Source organism: Daucus carota, chromosome 2, assembly GCF_001625215.2.
Source record: "Daucus carota subsp. sativus chromosome 2, DH1 v3.0, whole genome shotgun sequence".
NCBI classification, from domain to species: domain Eukaryota; kingdom Viridiplantae; phylum Streptophyta; class Magnoliopsida; order Apiales; family Apiaceae; genus Daucus; species Daucus carota.
The window spans coordinates 40665624-40690333 of NC_030382.2; the positions used below are offsets into that span (position 1 = coordinate 40665624).

The 24710-nt window shown below is 34.1% G+C and overlaps 2 protein-coding genes across 6 annotated transcripts; one reads left to right on the forward strand and one right to left on the reverse strand.

The window, feature by feature from the left end:
- The first annotated feature begins 3892 nt into the window (after nt 1-3892).
- Nucleotides 3893-9736, forward strand: LOC108205593 (mRNA cap guanine-N7 methyltransferase 2). 5 transcript variants are annotated; one of them, XM_064087527.1, is made up of 12 exons: nt 3903-4073; nt 4268-4346; nt 4458-4552; nt 5041-5106; nt 5201-5310; nt 6016-6138; nt 6232-6324; nt 7129-7215; nt 7698-7766; nt 7991-8079; nt 8161-8262; nt 9415-9736. In XM_064087527.1, the coding sequence occupies exons 1-12, from the start codon at nt 3960-3962 to the stop codon at nt 9549-9551; spliced, it is 1164 nt and encodes a 387-aa protein (XP_063943597.1). In that variant the 5' UTR covers nt 3903-3959; the 3' UTR covers nt 9552-9736. The 5 variants fall into 5 exon arrangements, with proteins under 5 accessions (XP_063943599.1, XP_063943600.1, XP_063943597.1 ...); XM_017375554.2 differs by lacking the exon at nt 9415-9736 and adding an exon at nt 8821-9000 and having other exon boundaries at nt 8161-8258; XM_064087528.1 differs by lacking the exon at nt 9415-9736 and adding an exon at nt 8774-8967 and having other exon boundaries at nt 8161-8258.
- A 613-nt stretch (nt 9737-10349) lies between these two features.
- On the reverse strand, nt 10350-23890 carry LOC108208954 (pyruvate kinase 1, cytosolic). The gene is made up of 16 exons (XM_017379598.2): nt 23662-23890; nt 23441-23537; nt 22326-22423; nt 22049-22204; nt 20258-20335; nt 19703-19834; nt 19103-19183; nt 18750-18821; nt 18569-18658; nt 18342-18486; nt 18009-18097; nt 14331-14426; nt 14170-14237; nt 13899-13998; nt 13389-13448; nt 10350-10782 (listed from the first exon to the last, which is right to left on the reverse strand). The coding sequence occupies exons 1-16, from the start codon at nt 23728-23730 to the stop codon at nt 10630-10632; spliced, it is 1584 nt and encodes a 527-aa protein (XP_017235087.1). The 5' UTR covers nt 23731-23890; the 3' UTR covers nt 10350-10629.
- Between the last annotated feature and the right edge of the window lie 820 nt (nt 23891-24710).

Consider the following 24710-nt stretch of genomic DNA (forward strand, 5'->3'; position numbering starts at 1 on the left):
CATTTTAAGGTATAAATTTCTTCCACAACTTGTTTAGCATTTTCTTATAATAATTATACACATATAATTATATTCTAATAGATATATATTTTATGTCTATGTAGGATTGTATCGGTGCTATTGATGGTACTCATGTGCATGCATGTGTACCCGTAAATGATCAAGTGCGGTTGATTGGACGGAAAAATTTGCCAAGAGATTTTGGCATACATGCCACAATATTCATTTAGATCTCAAAGAGATATAGTTGTGGCATCCATGGCATTGCATAATTACATCAGGTTGAGCTCCATTAAAGATACTATTCTTCATGAAGTTGATATGCATCCAGAATTTGTGCCAAGAGATATATTTCCGGATCGTCGACCACAAATTTTAGAGCAAAGTCAAAAAAGTGATAGGGCAAGTGAGATGAACATTATCCGCAATCAAATAGCTCATAGTTTAATGATGTAAAACTTATAAATTATATATTTTGGCTTAGTATATAATTATACTACTCAATTTATTAGAGTTTGCAATTATATTTATCACAGTTTAAACAATTATATTTGTTGTTAATATTTGTCTATGAAATAATGAATAAAAGATTATTTTATTTCTAATTATAATTCTAAACAGCACTTTAACAAAAAATTTACCAAACAGTTTGTTTTCAGCTTTTACTCAAACAGCACATTTGAAATCAAGTTTACCAAACAGTCTCTGCTTTTACAAACAGCACTTTTTTGAACAGCACTTTTACTCACAGCAACAGCAATTTTTAACAGCAATCCCAAACAGACCCTTACTCCAACTAATTGGATTTTAAAAATCCACAACTATTTGGAAAACAGTTGTGCAAATCAAAATTTTTTGGGACTAATCTTAAACTTGTGAAGACCGCGGGTGCATTCAAAAATGTAGCAGAAAATAAGGTCGTCGAATCACAGACTAATTTTGCTATTTTTTTAAATAAGTATAATTCATTTTCTGATACAAATAATTATTGATATGACGAAATATTAATTCGAGTCAATTACCAATTAATATTAAAATCCAATTAATTAATTAAGAGCAAGTCCAACAATGTCCTAAATTGATGTCCTAAGTTAAAATTTAAGACATTTGGATTAAATGCGTGCTCCACAATATCCTAGCGGTGCCTTAAACCACTAGCACATCCAACAGGTGCCTCATTTTTTAGGCACTATTAAGCATATCCTAAACAAATTTTCACCAAAAAATATTAATTCCCACCATTTCAATGAATCTCTCTCCACTTACTTTTTCACTTCCCTCCAATACTAGTTCAAATAAATTATTTGTTTGATAATAAGGCACAATTATAGGACATATTGTTGGAGTTCATTATCAAAAAGATGTCCTAAATCCCTAGGACACTATTTTTTATTATATTTTTAAGTCACCTACTAGGACATTGTTGGACTTGCTATAATTCAGTAGGCCACACATTTTGCTATCTTCATATATATATTCATAATAAGTCATAGCATTTTGTCATTCATTCGATACCCTAATCGCTCTTTCTTCTTTTCCATTTCTTCGATAATAGTTTCTTACTCGTTTCAAACTCGCTGAGAGTGATGCACAACTTCACCGTAATCCGTTTCATCATGTGTGACATTTCATTCATACATACGGTAAGGACTAATACATTTTAAAAAATCAGTCACGCAATGAATTTAAATTTTTATTTTTGTTTCTATCTCCTCGTTATTTGATATATTTCCCTAATTATTTTGTATTAGTATGTTATTCACACACGAACACGAGAGTTGTTATCAATTACGTGATTGGTCAATATCGAATAAAATCTAAAAACTTCTCAAATATATTTTTCCTGCTTAAACAGAAAACAAAATGAACTTGATTAAAAAAATCAAATTCTAGTTTCATACTCAACCAATTAAATCTTATAAATTAGTCACCAAACAATAAAAGAAATTCATGTCGTTAAATTAAGTCTGATTATAATAGAAATTTGCAAAAAATTATTTTGTTAGCTCATCTCACTTGTCATGTAAAAATATGTCAGATTGAAAGATAAATGACAAAAAGGTCATTTAAATCATGTTCAACTAGTATTTTACAAATATTAACAAAATTAAAAATAAATCGTTCAACATAAACTAGTTATGTTAAATTAATATAAATAGATCAATTTTTTTGTCTAAATGTTGATTTATTTATATTAATTTATTTGATGATTAACACTAGCTTATATAAAACATTCAAATTGGAATGAGATGATGGTGTGAGTTGAGTAGACACCGACGACAGTCAAATTGAAAGAGTTTCTTATATGATTATAGATGAAATTTCAAAGAGATGATTGCCTAATTTTTAGGCGGCAAGGGGTTGAAGAACATCGGTACTAATTCATCGAGGCTGGGAATAGGAAGATTGAGTGTGGCTCTGGACTGTAAAGGATGAATGATTGCGGTGATGATAATGTTATTAGATGTGAAAAATAAATAGTTACGATGACTAGGAGGGAGAGAAAAGTATGGTCTAAGGAATGAGGCAGGAGGCGGTGGTGATAGTTCCGTCAAGTAAGCGATAGTACTGTGGGCCTGTGGCTGTCCGAGGCAGTTGGTACAAACCGTGAGAAATGTCGAAAATAATTAAATATTTATATTTTGACAGTTGTTTATATGACGGAGATAAGAGAGAATGATAAATTTGTTTCAAGTTGATGATTTTCTAGTGGTGAATGGAGCCACTAGAAGGCTTAATTGTAATATTTATGGCTGACCAGATTGATGACATATATTTGGTGGCAATCAAGTGCCATTTTGTTGATTTTTATGTCTTCATTTTTAAATTATTATTTATTTTCTTTAATATCTCATTAAAAAATTTCTCTCGATTAGGTTTTATATTATTTTTCTAATCAAATATATATAAACACGTTTTCAATAAATACTTTATTAAGATATATATTTTTTTCTATTTAATATAATATGTGTAATTTTGTATATTGACTCATGTTCCTCTTGTTTTTTTTATCTTATTTTCATGTGTTCCAAAAGAGATTTTCAAAAGAAATTTTCAAAAGGGATGTAGTTACATTCTTGCTGAAAGAGACTTCATATATTTATGAAGATACTAATTTTATCTTTAATCTGTTTGTAAACGATATATCTTTTCTGAAGGCACTTTTCTTCTCTCTTAAGTTTTTTTCTCATGAAATTTGCTCTTACGAATTTTAAGAGGTCTTTTTCATTGGTTATTTTTATCCGGGGAGTACTTACTTGCTTTCAATTAGATGATATACTTCTTTAAATGAAATAAACTCTGTTTTTTCGGTCATTATATTTTCGATTCCTTTTTTACTAATGAAATTATCTATTTTTGAGTAAAAATAAAATAAAAAATAACTTCTCTATATCAGCATTTTACAGTGTTGTAAAAAGCGCATTAAGCGGCCGACTAAGCGGAATCGGCCATAAAGCGCTTCGATTTTGTATTAAGCGGGAAATTAAGCGTTTTTGAAAATTAAGCGGACAGTTAAGCGGATTAAACGGTCGTTAAGCGGATTAAGCGGTAATTAAGCGGTCAAAATGATGTTGACTTGCTAATTTTTTTTAAAAATAATTTTGAAATATTAATTTTTAATAATATAACTATAATTATATTATAAAATTAAAAAAATATATTTTATCAAAAATATTAAAAATGCATATTCTTAACCCAACATAATATTATTTTTAAATATATTAATATTATAATTAAATATTTAATTATATTTAATTAATCCGCTTAGTGACCCGCTTAAAATTCCGCTTAAGCGTCCGCTTTACTGCTTAAGCGCTAGAAGGTACTCCTGCTGCTTAGCACCGATTTGCGCTTTTCACAGCTATGAAAATTTTATATTTGATTTATTTGTATCAAATACATCATTATTGTTATATTGACGCGGAAACCGAGGAGTGGGGGGTTTAGGCTCGGAGGGGATGACGAGTGGAATAATTCCGATGACTCAGAAACCGGCTGAGTCGACTCACCATCGTCTGTTCCAACTCGTTAAAACTGCTCTTATCAACATCTTCGTCTCCCCCTACGCTACTGTAATCTCTCTCTCTCTCTCTCTCTCTCTCTCTCTCTCTCTCTCTCTCTCTCTCTCTCTCTCTCTCTCTCTCTCTCTCTCTCTCTCTATCTCCCCCCTCTCTCCCGCCCTCCCTCCCTCTCTCTCTCTCTCCCTCTCCCCCCCCTCCCCCTCCCCCTCCCTGTTATTAATAGAAATGTGATGAATTGTACGTAGGTATGTGATTTGTACTGTGGAAGAGTAGCTGATGAAGACAAGTGGGATGAAGCCCTAATTGGTCACTATATTGGCATTGGTAGTCTTCATCTTCTCTAACAATTGATTATTCTTCCTGTTTCCCTTTGTGGTTTTAATAATTTCGGTTGTTTAGGGTTTTTCGTTATGTGAAATGTTGATTTTGAAACAGATGTGGACTCGTCTGAGGTTAATGAAATTCGACAAGAGTGGGAGAGCAAGGGCAAGGCTTACACGTATCAGTTCTTCGACCTTGATCCTTCCGTTGTCAGTCCCTCTATCCTCTCTTGCATTTATAGACTGTCATTTTGCAACTGTGTTTAATTCGTATATATCTATGCATCATTTGCTCTTTTCTGGATAATTCACCTGAGCTAAATAGTTTATATCGTTTAATCTAATTTTCACTGATTATTCAGGATTTGCCGGGGCTTAGGAAAATTTACACTGATTTTTAAGGATGAAAATTAGACTTGAGCTAAAAGAGTTCACTGATTTAGTGATTTTTCCAGCTTAGTTCAGCTTAGGTTTGGCCCTTACTAGAAGGCTTATCTCATTGGCCAGATATCATGTTCGTATGAATGTATGGTAGGGTATAGGTGAACACTATTTTTGTATCAGATCATCTCTTTTCATGGTGCTTCTATTGAAACTAGTTGCCTGAGGACGAGAAGGTCACTATGTGCATAAATTTACCAAGACAAGATATTTTTATGAATAATTATCCTTTATCTCATATCATAAATCTCCTACAGGAAAATGTTGAATTAGGTCTGGAGGACAATATGGCAGATGTAGTTTGCTGCATGCAACACCTACAGGTTTAAACTTTTTGGTTCATAATATTACAAATGTTCGTTATAAGCTTTATATCTGTCCAAATCACTATAGTGGAACTTCCCTGCCTACCTGCAGTTTTGTTTTGATAACGAGGAGAGAGTCAGAAGACTTCTACATAACGTGGCAACTCTACTGAAGCCTGGAGGTTATTTTTTCGGTATTACTCCCGATTCATCTACTATATGGTATGTCCTGATAATTGTCACCACTTTTTTTTGTTTTACTTTGATCTCTATGGTCATCATTCAAACTAGTTTACACTGTGATCATTAGAAGAGAAGAAAAATTGTATTAAAATATTGCACGACTTCATCACCCTTTGAGATAGTAGATATGAGATGGTAAACATGAGCTAGAGAAGAAATATTTACGTTAATATTATTATAATATAATAATTATCTTCGAAACATTGGCATAAGCCGACATGTGAAGTTCATCAAGTTCAAGTACCATAAAAACTGGACAAGTGTGTTTAGAAAACAAATTTACCGCCTACTTAACTTTAGTAGACACCAAATTGTTTAAAGTATCAAAATGCAATATATATTTGTATGATTTTGAATTTGAAATCAGATAATAAGTCTAAAATATATTCATTACTTCGATGCAACATTTAAGTAGGAATATTTATTTCTTAATCTTAATACTGCATTATCCTATTCCTAATTACTAATTAGTAGAAAAAATGCATTATACTAATAAAGTATCTGTGCAACTCGAAACAGGTATCCAAACCAACATGCATTAGGTTTCTAGTTTCTTTCCAGATTCCAAGTTAAAAACTAATGGGTTCCAATTTGTTGCAAGGAAATTTACTAATTAATGCTAGCAACCCTCAAACATCTCTAGTTATTTTAAGTTCACAAATTTATACAGTTGTGCTATTGCAGGGCAAAATACCAGAAGAATGTTGAAGCATATCATAACAAAAGCAGTAGTATGAAGCCCAATATTGTTCCCAACTGCATTAGAACTGAAAACTACATGATCACTTTCGAAGTTGAGGAGGAGAAGTATACGAGTTTGTTAACATCATTTATTATGGATGTTTCTCACACTTTCATTTCCCTTTTGCGTCTAAATTGTATGTGTAATCATTTTTTCAGGTTCCCTTTCTTTGGGAAAAAATATCAGTTCAAATTTGCAAATGACAACTCTGCTGAAAACTACTGTTTGGTTCATTTCCCAAGCTTGATAAGGTGTGTTTTATTTCTGAATGGCTAATCTATGTCATAGCTGATCGTTAATATTTGCTAAGTTTAATTCTTTAAGTTAGAACCAAGTTTCTTTCTTCGTGAAATGTTCACATTTTCAGTTTGTAATGTTTTTTTAAAGTATGCTACTGTCATTTATACAAGTTTCTACTTTTTCTCTATATTGCTTCTGTACTTGCTGGAATCTCAGGTGACCTTTATTTGATTCACTGATGCTTCTCATATTTACACCAAGTACTCAGCAGATCCTATGCTTCCATTTTGACCCGGATTCATGATTTTCATGAATCTTTTTTCTGAAGTGTTTGAAAGGCTGCGCATTTCTTTGCATTAGAGTTTTCTACTTGTTATTTAAAGGGTTAGTGGAATCAAGGATGATACACCCTTTGGCTAGTGTCCTTTTGCTTTCACAGGCATACAAACTGAACACTTCACCAGAAAGTACTATTCGAATGAACTTATCGGCAAATAATAATTAGGCTTGCTCCATTGTAGTTGTACTTTTCTGAATGTTATTTTCAGCGAGATCTCTGTTTTCTTCCACATAATATTCTTTTCTGGTTAAACTCCTTCAGTTGTGAAAGTGGTAGTAATCTCAAATTCTTAATTGAATGAGAGAAATTTCTAGAACTAGATAGCTTTCTAATCATATTGAACAAAGTGATCTGAGCAATTTTAGAGTGTGCTGTGTACACTTTTGTTGATTGCATGTAGGATTAAGTTTATATATACACAATATATCTATATGTATGTATATATATGTGTATATAATTATATATGTTTATGTAGTTTGTATAGGATATACAAACATCAAGAGGTAGAAGAGTATACGAGTCAGTACTCAGTAGTAGAAGAAGAAATGGATGAAAATCTAAGGTAGGAACTTGGTTGTTTACTCGAATCTATTATAATCTTGTCAGTCTTTAATGGTGCAGCCAATAAACAGTCATTGGTCATGCAAACTTAAAGTAGAAATTGTAGATTTCTACATGCAACTTGCAATTTTATTCAAAATTCAGTTATGTTGACAATATTAACCCAATTACCATGTTTAGAGATCGACATGTAGCTTGCTGCTGGCATGCACTTATGGTACAGGCTGTAATACAATATTTCTATCAATTAATCTCATACGATACAACTACTATATTGAGATTTTTTTCCTTCTGATATTCAATCTTAAAAGAATGTAAGAAAAAGATTGTAGACTTGTAGCAGGTCATAAAAGCGTGTGAGAAATCATGTCTGCACACACACACAGAATCATGTCTACACACACACGCACAGATCATATATATTACCACACTTATTCTGACTGTTCACAGGTTTTGTTAGTTAATGCTTTTGTATAATTTTAGGTTGGCCAGGGAAGCAGGTCTAGAGTATGTGGAGATACAGAATTTGACCGAGTTTTATGATGATAACAGGTTATTAAATTCTTCAACACAAATCTTTTTTGATTCTCAATTCTATTCAGTTGTCTCTTATATAATTACTGCAGGGTTTCTGCCATTTTTCCGGGAATTTGCTGTTTTCAGTTTTCATGCTCTTCTCTAAAGTTGCAAGATCTTGATTTTTGCATAAGAATGTTGATATTATATTTTCATTTAAGCAAGGCCGACTTCTTTACAACTCTATTTCGCTCCCAAAGAGCACAATTTGCAGGTATGCTGGTTGATGGTGGTCATAATCTTGTTGATTCTCGGGGAAGACTTTTACCAAGATCTTATGACGTGTTAGGTAGAATTCACTATTTTATTTTCATTCTCCTTAGGTTTCTCTCATATTGAGTACATTCTTTGGGTATATCTCCTTTTGCAGGTTTATACACCACATTTATATTCCAAAAGCCTGACCCAGATATTGCCCCTCCACTCATGACTCCGTTGCTGAATGATACAAACCAGAACCTTGATGAGGCAAGTTTCTATAGTAGTAGGAAATATATGTAAGAGTCAACTTAGTTGCCTAGAGATGCCTATATTGAGCACTTAATCAGATACTAAAGTATGGGTAACAAGCAAGATGAGCACTTGCCTAGTTGTTACTAACCCTTTTTATGAAACAGACATTGTCCTTCAAATATTTTGCATCGACTGCACTGAACTAAACTGGTCATTACAATGTTGGTGAATGGCAATACTGTCTAAATTTAGTATTAACAAATTCTCTATCTAGTTGAGTTGGTAGGGCTTTAAAAATTGTAGTTCATCATGATTTGCCAATACTGTGACAAAATTTCTTAATTTGCCCGAACATTAAACCTGACTTGGCTGCACCATGTTGTTACTTATAAATTGCTGGACAGTATCATCCGACATCTATGTAAATCTTCACAACTGGAATCTTTGTTACTCTTGTTTGTGTTATTGGTGTCTTTAACTTGTTTAAACTCATAATGTTAAACAATCATCCAATCTTTATATATTACGAGTGGAATTTTAGTTCATCTAAAAGATCAATGTCAACATGGGAAAACAGAGGTCTAAAGTGAGGAAGGTTCAAGGGGGCCACCCTGCTTAACGGAGGAAGAAAACCAGAGCATGTTTGGCGGGAGACCATAGCTAATACGGGGCTGAAAAGAAAAGCATGTTTGACAGCATTCCATGTCAACTACCCTGTTTGAAAATCATTTCTAATCTCAGTCTCTCTGCACGGTCAAATTATTAGTTATGTTGCATTGATATCCTGTTAAACATGACAGTGTTTTAGACCTTGATCAAAATATCACATTGTAACTATGCAACATTTTTGAATGGAAATATATCATTATCCAGCGAAATAGTCATCAATTTGGTAAGCTTAAAGTATAACCTTGATAAATTATAATTAATTGGTAAATAGCCTCGGAAAGCTATGACAATTTGAAGGTCAGATTATTACGGATGATATGAATCGTAAACCTTAATGATTTAGTAACCTGCATTCATTAATAAGAATATCTTAGCATGATTGATTAGTAACCTGCTTTCATTAATGTCTTTAATGGAAGTATTAATTTAAAAGGGTTTAGTCATTAGTGTATTATGGACTGCCTACATTTAATTTCTTCTTTTTCATGGTGTTTGCAGGGAGAGTGGCAAACAACTGTTTATAGAGAAGAAGAAATCTATATACAGCCAGAGTCAACAGCTTCACTAGGAAAGATAACAGAACAAAAGGGGATACTAGGTCCTGGTCCTCCAGAATTACGCTTCTCAGAAGCTCTATGAACGTGCCTAGAGAGCATTGTTGTTGTTGATAAAGCTCCTAATTGTTATAATTAAAAACAAGATGCTAAATAATTGTTTCATTTCTTTGTTGTATTGTTAAAGAAGGTATGTTAAAAACATATTCTTTGAGTATGATTATAGTCTATCCAGATTAGTTCATAAATGCCACGATGTATTCTAGTTGATGAATGGTCTTGTGCTAATTACTCTCATATGAACGCTGAGCTGTCATTTACCTTTACAAGTGTTGCTACAATGGAAACTATTCCGGTGCGTCGAGTATTTTCCGTTATTCACTAATTTCATCAGGGTAGCAATCCCTTAATTTTTCACAATGTTATAATTTGATCTAAAACGATAGGTATGTTGCTTTAATGAACAGAAATTCCCTCCCTCCTTTTTATTTAATGAATAGAAATCCCTCCCCTTTGTTTTATGGGTTCATACACACCATAATTATTTTCTCCACGTACTTGGATATTTCACCCTTCAAATCATTTACCTTCCTTTTTTTTTTTTTTCCCATCTTCGCCTTGACAACCCAAAACCCAATTAGCATGACGAAGAATCCTTCATACCTAGTTAAGATTTCAGCACAAAATTCTCAAGAATCAATATTAGCTACACCTCCACACGTGATGCCGAAACCCAGATAAATGGACAGGCAGCATATTATAAAACAGTTAAACTGCAAAAACATCCAGTTCTCGTAACCTGCAAAATAACATCTGACACCACCGCCAAAAAATTTAGAAAATTTTGAAGGCAACCAACCTTGTTAATTAGTTATACCAAGAATTCGATTAAAATAGCGACAGGGAGACTTGGCATCAATTCAGAAGAGTTTATTTCGGTTAGTATCTGAGTTCATAACCAAAACACGTGGTTCTTTGAATACAAAAGAGCAAATACCTATGGCTACCCTTCCCGCAGATGTTCATACACCTACCCCAAGCTTCATATTAGACTTGTTGTTCAGAACACAAGTGGTAATTTATGAGATTATTAACATAACACAAGTGGTATGTCTTCTGAGATTATTAACAGAGCACAAGAATAGTGTCTTGGACTCTTGGTCTTAATCTTCAAGTTCAATGATCTTCACAACCGCATCATCCCCAACTTTTTGACAGACGACAACTCGGTCATGTGGCTTTACGATACCAAAGGCCTTCCCATGATCCAAAGCAACCTTTAAAATGGACTCATTAGTAGCACCTGTTGACTCAGCCTGCAAAAAGAGAATTCCCCTATTATATAACCTAAGGATTTAATTAAAGAATGCGCAAAAGGAGGCACACAAATAAGGTGATATTTTAAGTTGGCATGTGTATTGCACGACACATACTTCCGGATCATTATACACACACACACATGCACATATAAGTACTTTCTGAAGAACTTCAGCAAAACTAACCCATAGAAAGTCTTTGTTCACAGGCAATCCCTCTAACCCTTATGTTGTGTTTGGTTGGGGTGAATGAAATGGAATGTAATGGAATTAGTGTAAATAAAATGAAATAATAGGGAGCAGGAGGGAGGACTTGAAAAAAAATGAGTGGGTGCAAATTTTTTATGATGAGATTGCGGCAGAAAATAAGTATGATTGAGAATGGAGCATTCCATCACAAAGTTGGGGGTTTGAGCTCTAGTTAAGGGTGATAGGAATAAAATGATGGAAGGAATGAAAATTATAAACATTTAACTATATTATAGTTCAAATTTCATTTCATTCCCTCCATTTTAATTCACCCCAACCAAACACAACATTAGTATCCATAATGCACGGAAGCATAAAAGCCCATACATATACAAGACCTCATATTGGACTACCATGTTACAACTCCTCTGCAAAATTAATTAGAATTTTGGAACCACATTCTTTATTGTACCTTCATATAAGCCAGCATCACACAAGTCAAGCATGCTTATAAATATCTTATTTTGACTAATAGTTGTTAGCCTATATCTGGGGGGAGAAAAAGAGGCGATTTGTGGAGTCATTGAGGCTATGCCTTTTACTTTTAAGGATGCTCCGAGAGCTGATGGAGCGAAGAGGCGATTTGTGGAGCCTTTTTGAGGCTATGCCTTTTAGTTTCAAGGATGCTCTGTGAGCTGATGGAGCGAAGAGGCGAAATGTGGAGCCATTTTGAGGCTATGCCTTTTATTATTAAGGATGCTCTGAGAGCTGATGAAGCAGAGAGGCGATTTGTGGAGCCTTTTTGAGGCTATGCTTTTTATTTTCAAGAATGCTCTGAGAGCTGATGAAGTGAAGAGGCGATTTGTGGAGCCTTTTTGAGGCTATGCCTTTTAGTTTCAAGGATGCTCCGTGAGCTGATGGAGCGAAGAGGCGAAATGTGGAGCCATTTTGAGGCTATGCCTTTTATTTTCAAGGATGCTCCGAGAGCTGACGGATCAAAGAAGCAAATCTAGATTCATGATTTTTGAATTCGCATCGGGATATATGTTTGTTTCCTTTGGATCCCATTGAGATTTAATTTTTGTATGCTCCAAGAGCTGATGGAGTATGGAGTCAGATTGTTGAACCTCTTGGAGGTTGTATTTTGCACTTTTTTTAAAGGACTTCATCACTTCACTGGCTCCACGGCTTAGCGCTTCCTTTTTCGAGTAAGATACATGATATTTTCCTGTGAATTTTGAGTTGGTGACCCGTTGAGCTGGAGAGTCGATGAACTACGAGAGGCGATAGAATATGGATGCAAATCGTTGGACCACTTGAGAGTTGTGCTAGGTAATTTTCTGAAAATTTCAACACTATATCGGTTCAATGGTTCAGCGCCTCCTTTTTCGATCAGATCTGAGAACATCAGTTCTCTGCTCAAACTCGATTGTGGCTCCTCGTCGAAGATTTCTCATGCCTTAACTCACACCTGGAGATTTCATCAATGCTAACAGTATCATTCTCAGAATCGAATCTTGACTTGTTTTTTCTCCTTCTTTTCCGGATGTAATAGATCGTCAATTTCGGAGCTTGACGGCGGCGTCAAACACCGAATCTGAGCATGTTTGATGGTGTTCATCATCAAACAACCTCCGAGGATCAAGTTCTCGTTGTCGACTCACCTCCGGCGACATATATTGCAGATCTGATGTGTTTTTTGGCGCTGATATGTTTTCAGATCTCAGAGCTTCATCTTCCTCCATTTTTTCTGAAGATATTGTTGTAGGCTGCGTTACAGGCGCCCGATCCACTACTCCGATTTGCTTTTCCGTTGTAGAGATGAAAAGTGTGTGCGTCTGTTTTAGTGATTATAGATATAGGAAATTGTATATATATGTCTTGTTGATGGTTGGATGATTAGACCCCTCCTTCTAGCGCCAAATGTTGAGATATAAGTCGGAATATACATAGTTCTCAGCACATCTATATTACAAGGAGGTGGCTCTTTTACTCTCTTTTCCAACCCCTTTCTCCGCCTTATCTCCTCTGTATTTATAAGTTTTAAGTCACGCTCCTCCTGTGTTTGCTTGATGGGCTTTTGGCCTTGGACTCCCTCTTGGGCTTGGCGGTAGTGGGCTTCTAGTTCGTGGGCTTGTGGCCCAACAGAAAGGTGGGTAGAGGATACGAGAGGTTAGGAGACTCCGGCATCTCAAAGGGGGATCTCATGTGAAGCATAAAGGTACAAGTACTTGTGACAAAAACATTCTAAATTCATCTCTGTACTTCTCTGTATGCCACTTTTGTAGGCATCAAAAAGTTTTCTTGTCGTAAGCTTATCCTAACAAACAAGGTTAAACTTATAGATAGACACATAATCTGAACTGGGTAATGTAATCAAAGAAAGCAATGGCATCAATCCTCAGAATAGATCTTACAGGATGTCGAGGATCAGCAAGAAGGGGGAAGAGGCCTCTGACTATAAGTGATTGTCTTGCCTGTTCAATATCCAAAAAGGAAGAGATAATAATTAGTATCTGTAGATTTGACGCACATAAGACAGCCATCAGCTAAGAACAAATGAGAACGAAATATATTACACACTGTGAAAGACATGATTTGATAATTTCAAGCACTCATCCTGATACCTGAATAATATCCTATAGTATTAAATATATGAACTGATTGTGCATCCAAAGTCAAACATTAATTTAGAGCGTGAACAATTTCAAAAGGTCAGAAAAGTATAGGTAGAGACAAAATATCACATTCTCAAAAAAGGGGGAGTACCACAACTGGACTATGGAATATACACCATTCCATAAGAAATTAAGGTAATTTCCTGCAGAAACTTGTCAGTGGTATTAGTATATCTACTTGATATTTGCTACATTTAGTTTCTCTCTAGCAGTTAAGCAACTCGTAATAAGCTTAAAGTTGTAACATACCTCAAAAGCACCAGTAAAGGTCCAGCGAAGTTGATTTGTCTTCAATCGGGGAACAACCACAGATATGACAGGCATCGTAGGCCTATACTTCGCAATCAATCTGCACACATTTGGATGAATCAAGGCAGTGTACATGACTGAACAAATATCAGCAACTTCAACTCAAAGATATACATGTTATGCTTTTAGGGATCACGAAATTTCATTAGATTGATTAATTACAACCACAAATGAAATCAGTGAGCAAAGAAAGCAGAGATAATTAGAAGACCTTGCGGCTCGTCCTGACGAAGTGAAGCATATGATAACTGATGCCTTCACCTTAATGGCAGCACGGACCTATAAAAGTACGAAATCTTGTTAGGTTACCAACATAACTGTTTTCCGAAGGACCTTGACTGTCGAGCAGTTAAAATTACTAAATCAAAATACCGCAGAGGAAGCGATAGATTCCAGATGTGTCATAGGTTCTCCAACATATTTGACAGTCTTCTTAAAATACAGATCTTGATTGTAAACCTTTTCCGCCTGCAGACATTTTTTTATGATGGATAAGTATGACATTTGGACTTTACCTTTGGATCACAGATAGAGACGCAACAATGTTATCAGACTTTGTTTTAAACCAAAGCAATTTAATTTTAAAAGCAATTTGTTCAAACGTATCCATGAAAAAGGGGAAAATAAAATATCCTCTGATCAACTATATCCATAGAAATTGTCACATTAATAACATCACATCAATTACTCATTTCAGTGTCAAGTTATGGTCATTTTTCAAAACTAAATACTTAATAGCAAGCCATGTAAATATCACTAAGGATCGGAAAACTAATCTAAATGATCAGGAGTTTGGTGAGTTGAAGTCGATTTAGATTCTGAAATCATCGCAGTCAGATATATGAGCTACAATAGAGAGACGGGAAGCAAAGAGGAAGAAGAGACAAGCTGCCATGCACCATGGTTGGTTAACAATTCATTTTACTTATATTAAAATATCAAAGTTGCTCAAAAGAAAGTTCACAATCATTTTCTGATCCAACGAGGGTTTTACGACATCCACAATTGTATAAATCAAATAAAAGTTTTAGTTAAACTTATTGTGGAATAAACTAAGCAGATCTTTTGGAAGTCCTCGAAGGCAGACTTTTTCAATTTTATTGTGTAATTATTAGAATAATGAGACATTAATAGACAGTATAATCTTTACCTTTAGATTAAGATATTTGTAATACGCGAATAAAAAAGGGCAAAAGTAGGAAAAGTATTAAGACTGAATTTATTAAATTTAAAAAAACTGCAAAGACAAGGAAACTCCTCACTACAAACAATATTAGAGGAAGTCATGTAATTTTGGCGGAATAGAGTTTCTTGACTAATTAGCAATGCGCGTAAAAGCATCAGAAGTCAATTTAAAGGACTAATACATGTTTAAAGTTTATAAGCATCAAAGGTCAATATGAAGGACTTTGATTTAACTTTAAAGTTGACAAGTTACGGTTACAATCCAAAGTAATATTCAGTGAAATGACATGCATCCAGGACTATTCTAAATCGATCAAGGCAAACTGGAATTCCACTCAGGAGTAAAGGACTTGCCAGTCAGGTTTGGAGACAAAGAGACAAGTGAGATAGGTAGGTTTAAATGAAATTGGTGTCGGATAGTAGGGAATTTAATGGCTTTGAACTTTGAAGCACACTAACACGGTTCAAGCTTAATGTTGACAGTTTCAACTAGGACTACTAAATGAAACACGATACAAGGTGTGTGGAAGATCTCTCACTATTTACAGTAGTAATTTATGCAATATCCTTCCATTTGATTTTTAAGCCTTACTTGATGTTTGCATATTAGGTGCATATCTTTATTCGTTTTTCGGAACGTGGTACTTAAAAACAATAGAAGAAATAAGATTAAATTTATCTTCTGATATATATATATATATATATATATATATATATATATATATATATATATATATATATATATATATATATATATATAGGCTAATGATCAAATAGAAACCAATTTTAAAATAAAAACTAGAAACCAATACAAGTCAGTGATATTCTCAGTACAATTTAGTGATATTCTCTTTAGGATTTAGTGATATGTGTTGCAGGAATTAGTGAAAACTTAATCTTCAGATATGTTCCAGCTTAAAATCTCCAGATCTGTTCATGTTTTCAATTCAGATGGTGGTGATAGTGGTGGAGATGGTGGAGGTGAAGGTGGAGATGGAGGAAGGATGATTGTAGCGGAGGTTTGAGCGGCTTGAAGTGGGGGGTTGGAGCGTTGCCGGATTAGTGGCGGCTCCGCGTTTGAAGTTGAGTCGAGTGGAGAAAGAAGTATGAACATGGTTGAAGGAGGTTGAAGCAGCGATTAAGATGGGGATGGTGAAGATGGAGGCGTGGAGGTTGTGTTGTTAGAGAAATAATGGAGGTGGAGATGGAGGGGGCGGGCGGCATAGAGGTGGTAGTGGTTATGAAGGAGGCGACGACGGAGGTGGTGGTAGTGGAGGTGGGTTGGTGAAGATGGAGGTGGCTTTGGTGAAGATGGAGGTGGAGATGGGGTTGTTTAAGAATTTAGTGGTATCTGCTTTAGGATTTAGTGATATTCAGATTGGTTTTTAGTTTTTAGGATAAAGAGGTTTCTATTGGTGTAAAACTCTATATATATATATATATATATATATATATATATATATTTATTTTTTTTAATTTCAACTATCGAAATTCAGATAAACATAATGGATTAATAAACCAAAATAAACTATGGATGATCCAACAACCAAATACAAATTTTATTTCATCTTCAACAACCAAACAAGGGAAATATATATGGTCTAATGTTATTCGACTAAGATTCACCTGTAAATCTGACAACTGCTCGAATTTGACCATTTACTTGATTTGTATACCAATTAGGATTTAATGCTTGATTGTTTTAATTAACAGGGAATTTCCCCAAGGGTCACAATTATGGGGAAATTAATGGATACAATTGTGGGGTTGGATTTTTAGAGAGGGACAATCATCCTTCAAGAAGCAATGTGCCATCCTTACAAGAACATATCTCAATTCTTACGAGAATCAAGCCAAGAAGTAGTTGGCTTGGTAGTCCGTAAGAAAGGGAAGCTTACTGTTTACAATATTGGCTTGATAGGGTTTCATAATCTTAATGGAATAATGATTATAGAGTGGAAAATCAATCTCGTAGTCTTGTCTTTGTATAATTCTACTGATTTGCTATGTAATATCCTTTGCTTGTATAGATCCTAGTACAAGTTGAGAACTTGAGATGTTTGCTCTTAAATTGCTTAAATTTATTCCATTGAAAATGATCTTGTTTCACAAAGTGCAAAGAGGTAGTCACATCTTAATTGAATAACACACTGTCCATAATCTTCAGGGAATGCCTTGCTGATAATGCCACTAGCAATAAGGCAGAAAGAGGATGGGATAAAGAAAGGATTAGTAATTTGATGGAAAGTTATAGCCACTAACAGGTTTGTAAAGCACTTTAGGCAAAATTAGAGGTGCCAAGTTAAAGCTTCTTGCATCTTTTTTTTAATCTCATTAATAAGTTCATTTCCGCATAATACTACAAGCTAAACTCAATAGTGCAAGAAAATTTAGGCAGATATCATTCTCTTATCCTAAATTCTGATCTCATATTTACCTAAATTCCTGGATTATCTGCGACCAAATCAGTACACTTGAGCCTCACTAACTAGCCCATATAGAGATGCATGCAATTTGCAGTCAAAAAAAAAAAAAAAAAAGATTTTAGAGTTGGATGTCAGAGAAACAAGGACGTCGAGAAGTTATTTGTCAGCAGAAAAACGTAAACATATCATAAAGAGAACATATAATTTCTTCCGATATCGACGTACATAGCTCCGAAATCTTGTGTTACATTGGCTTGTATGCTAACATAGAAAGTATCTCTGTTATGATTCAACCATGCAACTAATTAGCTATTCATTTGCACTTAGATCACACAACAAAACAGTTGATACAGATATTAGTTACTATCTCAGTTTGATAGTCAACACTCAAGTACATAAGACTATTTTAAAAGAGAGACTTGTCATATTCAGGACCTACCTCGGCACATATCTTCCCAACAATTGAAATAGTTTCTACAGGATATAAACCCCGCAAGGTCTCAGCTCCAAGAAGAATTGCATCACTACCTGAGCAAGTAAAGACAGAAATAAAATTATATATTAATATAACACCAAATGAATCATCAAGTCATGTATGCATAGCAAAGGATCTTATCGATATTCAACAAATAATGATTAGGCAAAAGTGGCGCTGCTAAGAATTAAGGATACAGACATGGGGAAGGAGTAGAACTCAGGGGAGAGTTCTCATTTGAAAGCACCGTGTACCAAAGAAAAAGTAATAGATCACTTTACGATAACTGTAAACTACCATCTAATATAGCATTCGCGACATCAGTGGCTTCAGCACGAGTGGGCCTTAAGTTGTCTGTCATACTATCAACCACACGAGTAACCACTGCAGGCTTTCCAGCCATGTTACACTTGTAAACAGCGGCCTTCTGGAACAAAAATACCTGAAAATCAAAGGCAAATATCAAATCAACATTAAAGTCACAAACAGTTTGTATGATTTTTGAATATATATTGAAAGCTCACCTTCTCTGGTGGGAGATCTATTCCGAGATTTCCTCGTGATAGGATGATGCCGTCTGCTTCTTGCAGAATTTCATCAAAATGGTTTAAGCCCTGCAAGAGGGGGAAATTTGTACGGGTTCACATGCAGATTTACGAGGAATACAAGGGTAAATCTAATTAAAGAAGATGGTAGCCATTATACCTCTACATTTTCAATTTTGGCGAAAATTTGGGTTTGACTGAGGTCACCCAGCTTAGAAAGATATTCACGAGCCTGTAATACAGCACAAAAACCATCACTGGAGTGGGCAAGGAAACAAGAGACTGGAAACACTAAATTAAAGCTCAATAAGCCACAATACATAATTTGGAAAACGAGGAAGAAAAGCAAATAGAACACTTTATGGCAGATGATTGGTACCAATGCATTCCGAAAGCTCAATAAGCCACAATACATAATTTGGAAAACGAGGAAGAAAAGCAAATAGAACACTTTATGGCAGATGATTGGTACCAATGCATTCCGAAAAAAACAACTATTGAGAGTAGTCTTACGTGGCGGACATCTTCTGCATGTCTGGTATATGACAGTGAAAGGAAGTCTATATTGTTTCGAACACCCCATGTGCTTATAACCTAATGTCACCATTTATAATCATCAAAAATGTTAGGTTATAAATAAAAAACCAGAACATGAATTCTCAAATATTCCCAACTCCCTCCCACCCAATTTTTTTTTCTTCAAGGAAATCAATAAAACAGTTATAATGCAATGCAAACGTATCATGGGACTTATCTGTGTCACTTATATCTGTTAATCAAAGCAACATTATAAATAAAAATCAACCATATTGTAGCTATAAGCTAATTAAGGTAATATGTCCAAAAAACTGAATGATCAAATAAAATTGAGAGAGAAATAGGTAATAAAAAATAAGTCTGTACATGAACAAATATAGAACTATAAACTATATAAAGAAATGTTTATAGCAAATAAAAAATAACAAATGAAAACCAATTTTATAATTTCTTCTAGCATTCCCAATATAATATCTAAAAGATGTATCAATTACACCAAGACTATAAAGAAGTGAAACAAGCTCAAATCCTCAAGGGAGTTTATAATAGAAATGCCTGACACAAAGTTATAAATACCTCCTTGTCTTTATCGGTGAGAGTGGGAAGATCAATTCGGATCTGCGAGACATGTAAAGTGTACAATGACCCAGCCAAAGTGGCTGAATTCTTAATTAAACAAACCACATCCTCGCCTTTCACCTCCGTAACCTGCATCGTAAAGAGCTCAAGATGAAGTCGTTGACAACAATCCAGAAGTTTACTGAGTTTTATCTTGCTACAAAATGCTTTCCTCTAAGGCCAATACCATTATAAACCATGCCCTGCAGCCAAAGAACCTCCAACTGTGCAATCCTCTAGACTTCTTATATATATAATAGCTTTAAAGTGAAATGTTGTTTTGGTTTTGCCATTATGTTCACAACAAACATTTAATTTGGTGTATCCAGTCACAATAGAGCAGTCCACCTATATTATCGATCAACTCATCTACTTGTAAATATAAAGAAAGATAGGCTGGCTGATATGATAAGGCTAAAGTGACTCTATTATACAAGAGTTCACAGCCCTGTAATTTTCCATGCAGAATTTTAAATATGACGAATTGCAAGTTTCATCCAGATATATGCTAACCTCTAGCCATACAGAGGTCGTTTCACTTCCTGTGAACAAGTATTGGCCAATGAAAATAGTATCACCCGGTTTTACTGCCTGCAAGGATCAGTAACATACTTAAATTAGTGTGAGGAAGACATTATACAGATGTAAATATTAGTCCATTACCATTAGATCTCATATTAAGTTTATCATTTATAAGAGTGAAAACACAAACATAAGTAATGCACACAGCAATGTAGAATCAAATGACCAACAAATGCTATTGGCGCAAAACATGCTGATGACCACTCTCAATTCAAAAGCTTGACTTGTTAAAGATCTTGGACTTGTATAGCTTTGAGTTTGATTGAATTACAAGGATACTGCATCAATGTCTCAATGTACTCAGCCTTCCCTCAGTTTATTAGAAAGGACACTGACAGACAAAAGTCTGAAGCCATGACGCAGCGGATAGAAAAGAGTAGATTCTTGATCAAGGAGCTTACTGCGTGTATGTTACTCATATTATGCTTCAGCACTCAAAGGTTTTAGGATATATTCCATGTATGACACCCACTTCATAAGTATCAGGATCACTGCCCAATGTAGGATGTTTTATGGTCCTTAGGGGATCGATATCTGCATTGCTTCTAAAGTAGAGGACTTCACTTTCAATAAGTATGTATATCTCTCGGGATTTCAGACAGGGAAGAGACTAATATAGGGAGAAATATAAAGAGAACGGTGTAAATTAGGAAAATAAAGAGACTAAAAAGATATTGGATACAGAATCAGAAAGCGTGAGTGTCCGTGGAAGCTCGATGAGATTCTAACTTTCTGCTTTAGCAATGCTTACATGTAATATACTTATCTGTACTATTTAAGAATGAAGAAGACAGCTCCAATATTGCACCCTTATAATTAATCAACAGTTAACCTGTAAGTGCTTGACAAGGATATTATAACCGATATTGGCCTATACAAAAAAAAAACTGATGTAATAATTCAGCAGACTAACGTCAGTGGATTAGTTACTATTCTAACAATTACAGTCCTGTTCTTTAAGATCTTATCATGCATAGCTTTGTATTCAATAATGAGTCTAAAATCTGGAACTCTTCTGTCAAAGTAACAGTACTGACCACATCATAGTAGTTATGCTGAGTGTAGCTAATACTACAAATATCAAGTGAACATATATTTTTTTTTCAAATGTTAGTCTCAAATAATTAAAACAGATCTATAAAGCCTTATATTTAATAATGATAAACCAGCTAGGTGGTTATCTTAAAAATCCCAAGTCCACACTCAACATATAAACAGGCCTTTATACTACTCTACCAAGTACAATGCCCAGTGCCTTATAATTATTTCAAGGGAATCTGGAAGTTAATTGTTATTAGACAGCAAAATAATAAAATAAGTGAATAGCTATACATTTATATCGCATGCCCGTCTAAATTGTTATTAAAGAAATAAAATTCCACCCAACAGACATACTACGCGTTTTTTTTAAAAGCAAAGCTATTCTGTGTTGACACCACAAATTGACAAAGTCTATTTAACTTCTACCAGAAATAGTTGTCAGGAAACTCAGTATTAAAAGTATTTTGTTCTGTCATATGCACCATCCTCGTTCTTTAATGTCAAAGCAAAGCTGATTCTGTTTTACGCTTCCAACTACTCATAATTACAACGTACGAGTTATGCTTCACAGTCACACCCTATCATATACCCATGCTTCGAGAGGTTGTGTATGCATGATGAAATTGATGTGAATTCGATTATTTGCGAAATGATCAGAAATATTAAGAAGGAAAATTCAACCTTTGATAACCCATGAAAATTTATTGGCAACAGACTTGGAGTAGCATCTTTGTCCTCGTCAGGTGTGAGTACCACTAATGAATCCGCCTGAAGGGATATCGGATGCTCTGTTTTATTGACAACTTGCAGTTCCGGACCAACAGTGTCTAGCATAACCTTAAATGTTTAGAATTCATATAGAGATATTAATCCTTAAACACATAGAACAAGCTTTTAAAGGAGTAAACTGCATAATATTGACTAAACTATGTAAGAACAAAATATACTACAAACTTACAGCACACAGCTTCTTTGTACTTTTGATTGCCACCTTCAGGTTTTCTAATGTTTCCTGGTGAAACTCAGTGTCACCCCATGAAAAATCAAACCGTGCAACTACAAGAGGAACATAAGTAGTCTAATCAATGATACACGAAATTATGATATAATATTATATACAGTTTGTTGTTAAATCAGTTGCAACAGGGAAATACTATGCTGCCAGAGTCAAATTTGGGAACACAGTTACAGTCTTATTAATTCACTAAAATCTATAAGGTAAAACCATGAAACCACAAACCAATGACAGCACTTGTTAATCTCCATTTACAAGTAAAACTCTGCATTTAACTTTAAACTCTCAAAATGAATAATTTAATGTATACTTTCTACTCCATGCGATAATTTCCGTATATATATAAATTTTAACTTTAAACTCTCAAAATATATAATTTAATGTATACTTTCTACTCCATGCGATAATTTCCGTGTGTGAGAGAGCTACTGTATGACTAAAGACATTCCTCGCCTGATCTATACTTTAAAGTTTTAACAACTGAATACAGTAGTAACCTATAATAGACATGCACACTCAGCGTCACTAAATCACAAGTCAAATAAACAACATGTACAAATAAATTAACCTTCCAATCTGTAAAAGAGAGACTTACCACTTCAGATAATACACTCTTGCTTGATCTATTACTTTTAGAAACTCAATACAGAGTACTAAATTACTAATCTAGTGTACACTCACACACACACACACTCATGTACACACACCATTAGCGCTACCAAGGCACATATCAAACAAACAGCATATCACAAAAAATAAATAAATGAGTTTTAAATCCGTAAACTAGCGAGTATGACTAGAGACAATCGACTAGTTAATTCATACTATTAAAACCACGATACCGTATCGTAAATGATAGAGCTAGCCACGGAAACAACAGATACAGGAAACAAGTATTTCTAATTCCGAAAGTATACACTTAACTTGATCCGTACTTTCTACTCGACACAGTAGTAGTCTAATCTACAACAATAGACAAACACTGTAACACTGCATAATTGAATCGCAAGCACAAGAAATTAAAAAAATTAGAAAAATGATTAAAAAAAATTAGTTACCTGACATTCCAGCATTTAAGCAACCAGAAATAACATCGACCGATCGAGAGTTAGGGCCGAGTGTTCCGACGATCTTCGACATAGCAGGAAAAAAGTTCTACAAATAATCATGTCAACACAACATCAACTTAATTAGTGTTGAAATCAAGTCAATAAAAGTCAAGCTTAAGTTGAATTGAGATCTTAGCCAAAGTGATGGAGTGGAGATGATGTGAACTTACAGGCTTCGAAGGCTCGAGAATGGAGGCCATGCGTATAGGCTCCTCGAGAAGCAAGTGATGAGAATGCATCTTGAGCGAGAGAGAGAGGGAGAGGGAGAGAGAGAGAGAGCAGGTGGTGAATATGTGTGTGTGAATGTGTGTTTTTGGACAGAAATTTGGTTGTTATGAATTTATGATGTGTGTATACTGGATAATTATAAAAAGAGGGGGTTTAATATATTTTAAATATGGAATCTTTTTAGCATCTGGATTGGTTTATTGAGATATAGTAAAAGCAGTGCTATCCGTATCTTGGTTTATTAAAACAAATTATTAATCTTTATAAAAATTTCATTAATTTAGTAATTATAGTTTAATTTAATTAAAATATTGATCTATTTAAAATTTCTCGATAAATATTGTTTAAAATCAACTGATAAATTCTGATTTTTGACTTTGACAATAATAATAATAATAATAATAATAATAATATGAATTATTGGGCAAGTTATCTTGATTATTCTTATTTTTTACTACGAAATTTTGTAATAAAATCATTTAATTTTATACTAAATTATAAGTAGAAGTTCACGTATAATTGTAAGTTATTAATTATTATTGAATAATTTATCATCATATGTAAACTAGGGCTAGCACGCGAGTGTGTTTTATTGAAAAAAATGTAAACTATTTTTCCTTTTTTTTTCCAATAATGAGAAAATAAAAAGTTATATATTATGTCAATTGGAAGATTAATTAATATAATGCACATGTACTATTTAAAGTTGCTTACATCACATTTATATACTATACAATTATTTATATAATAAAGTTTTAAATATTTTTAATTCAGTTTTATATAAAAACTGTAGTCTCCAAATTTTTTGAAGAACGCTGAATAATACAATTATCAGTTTCAAAAGAATGATTTGTTTGGATATTTTATAAGCCAATACAATTTTGTTTTCAAAGCTTTAACTTTAAAAAAGAATATATGTTTCAAATTATTATTTAACGATTATAAGAGTTTGTTATCCAAAAATGTAAGCGATACACGTCTATATAATAAG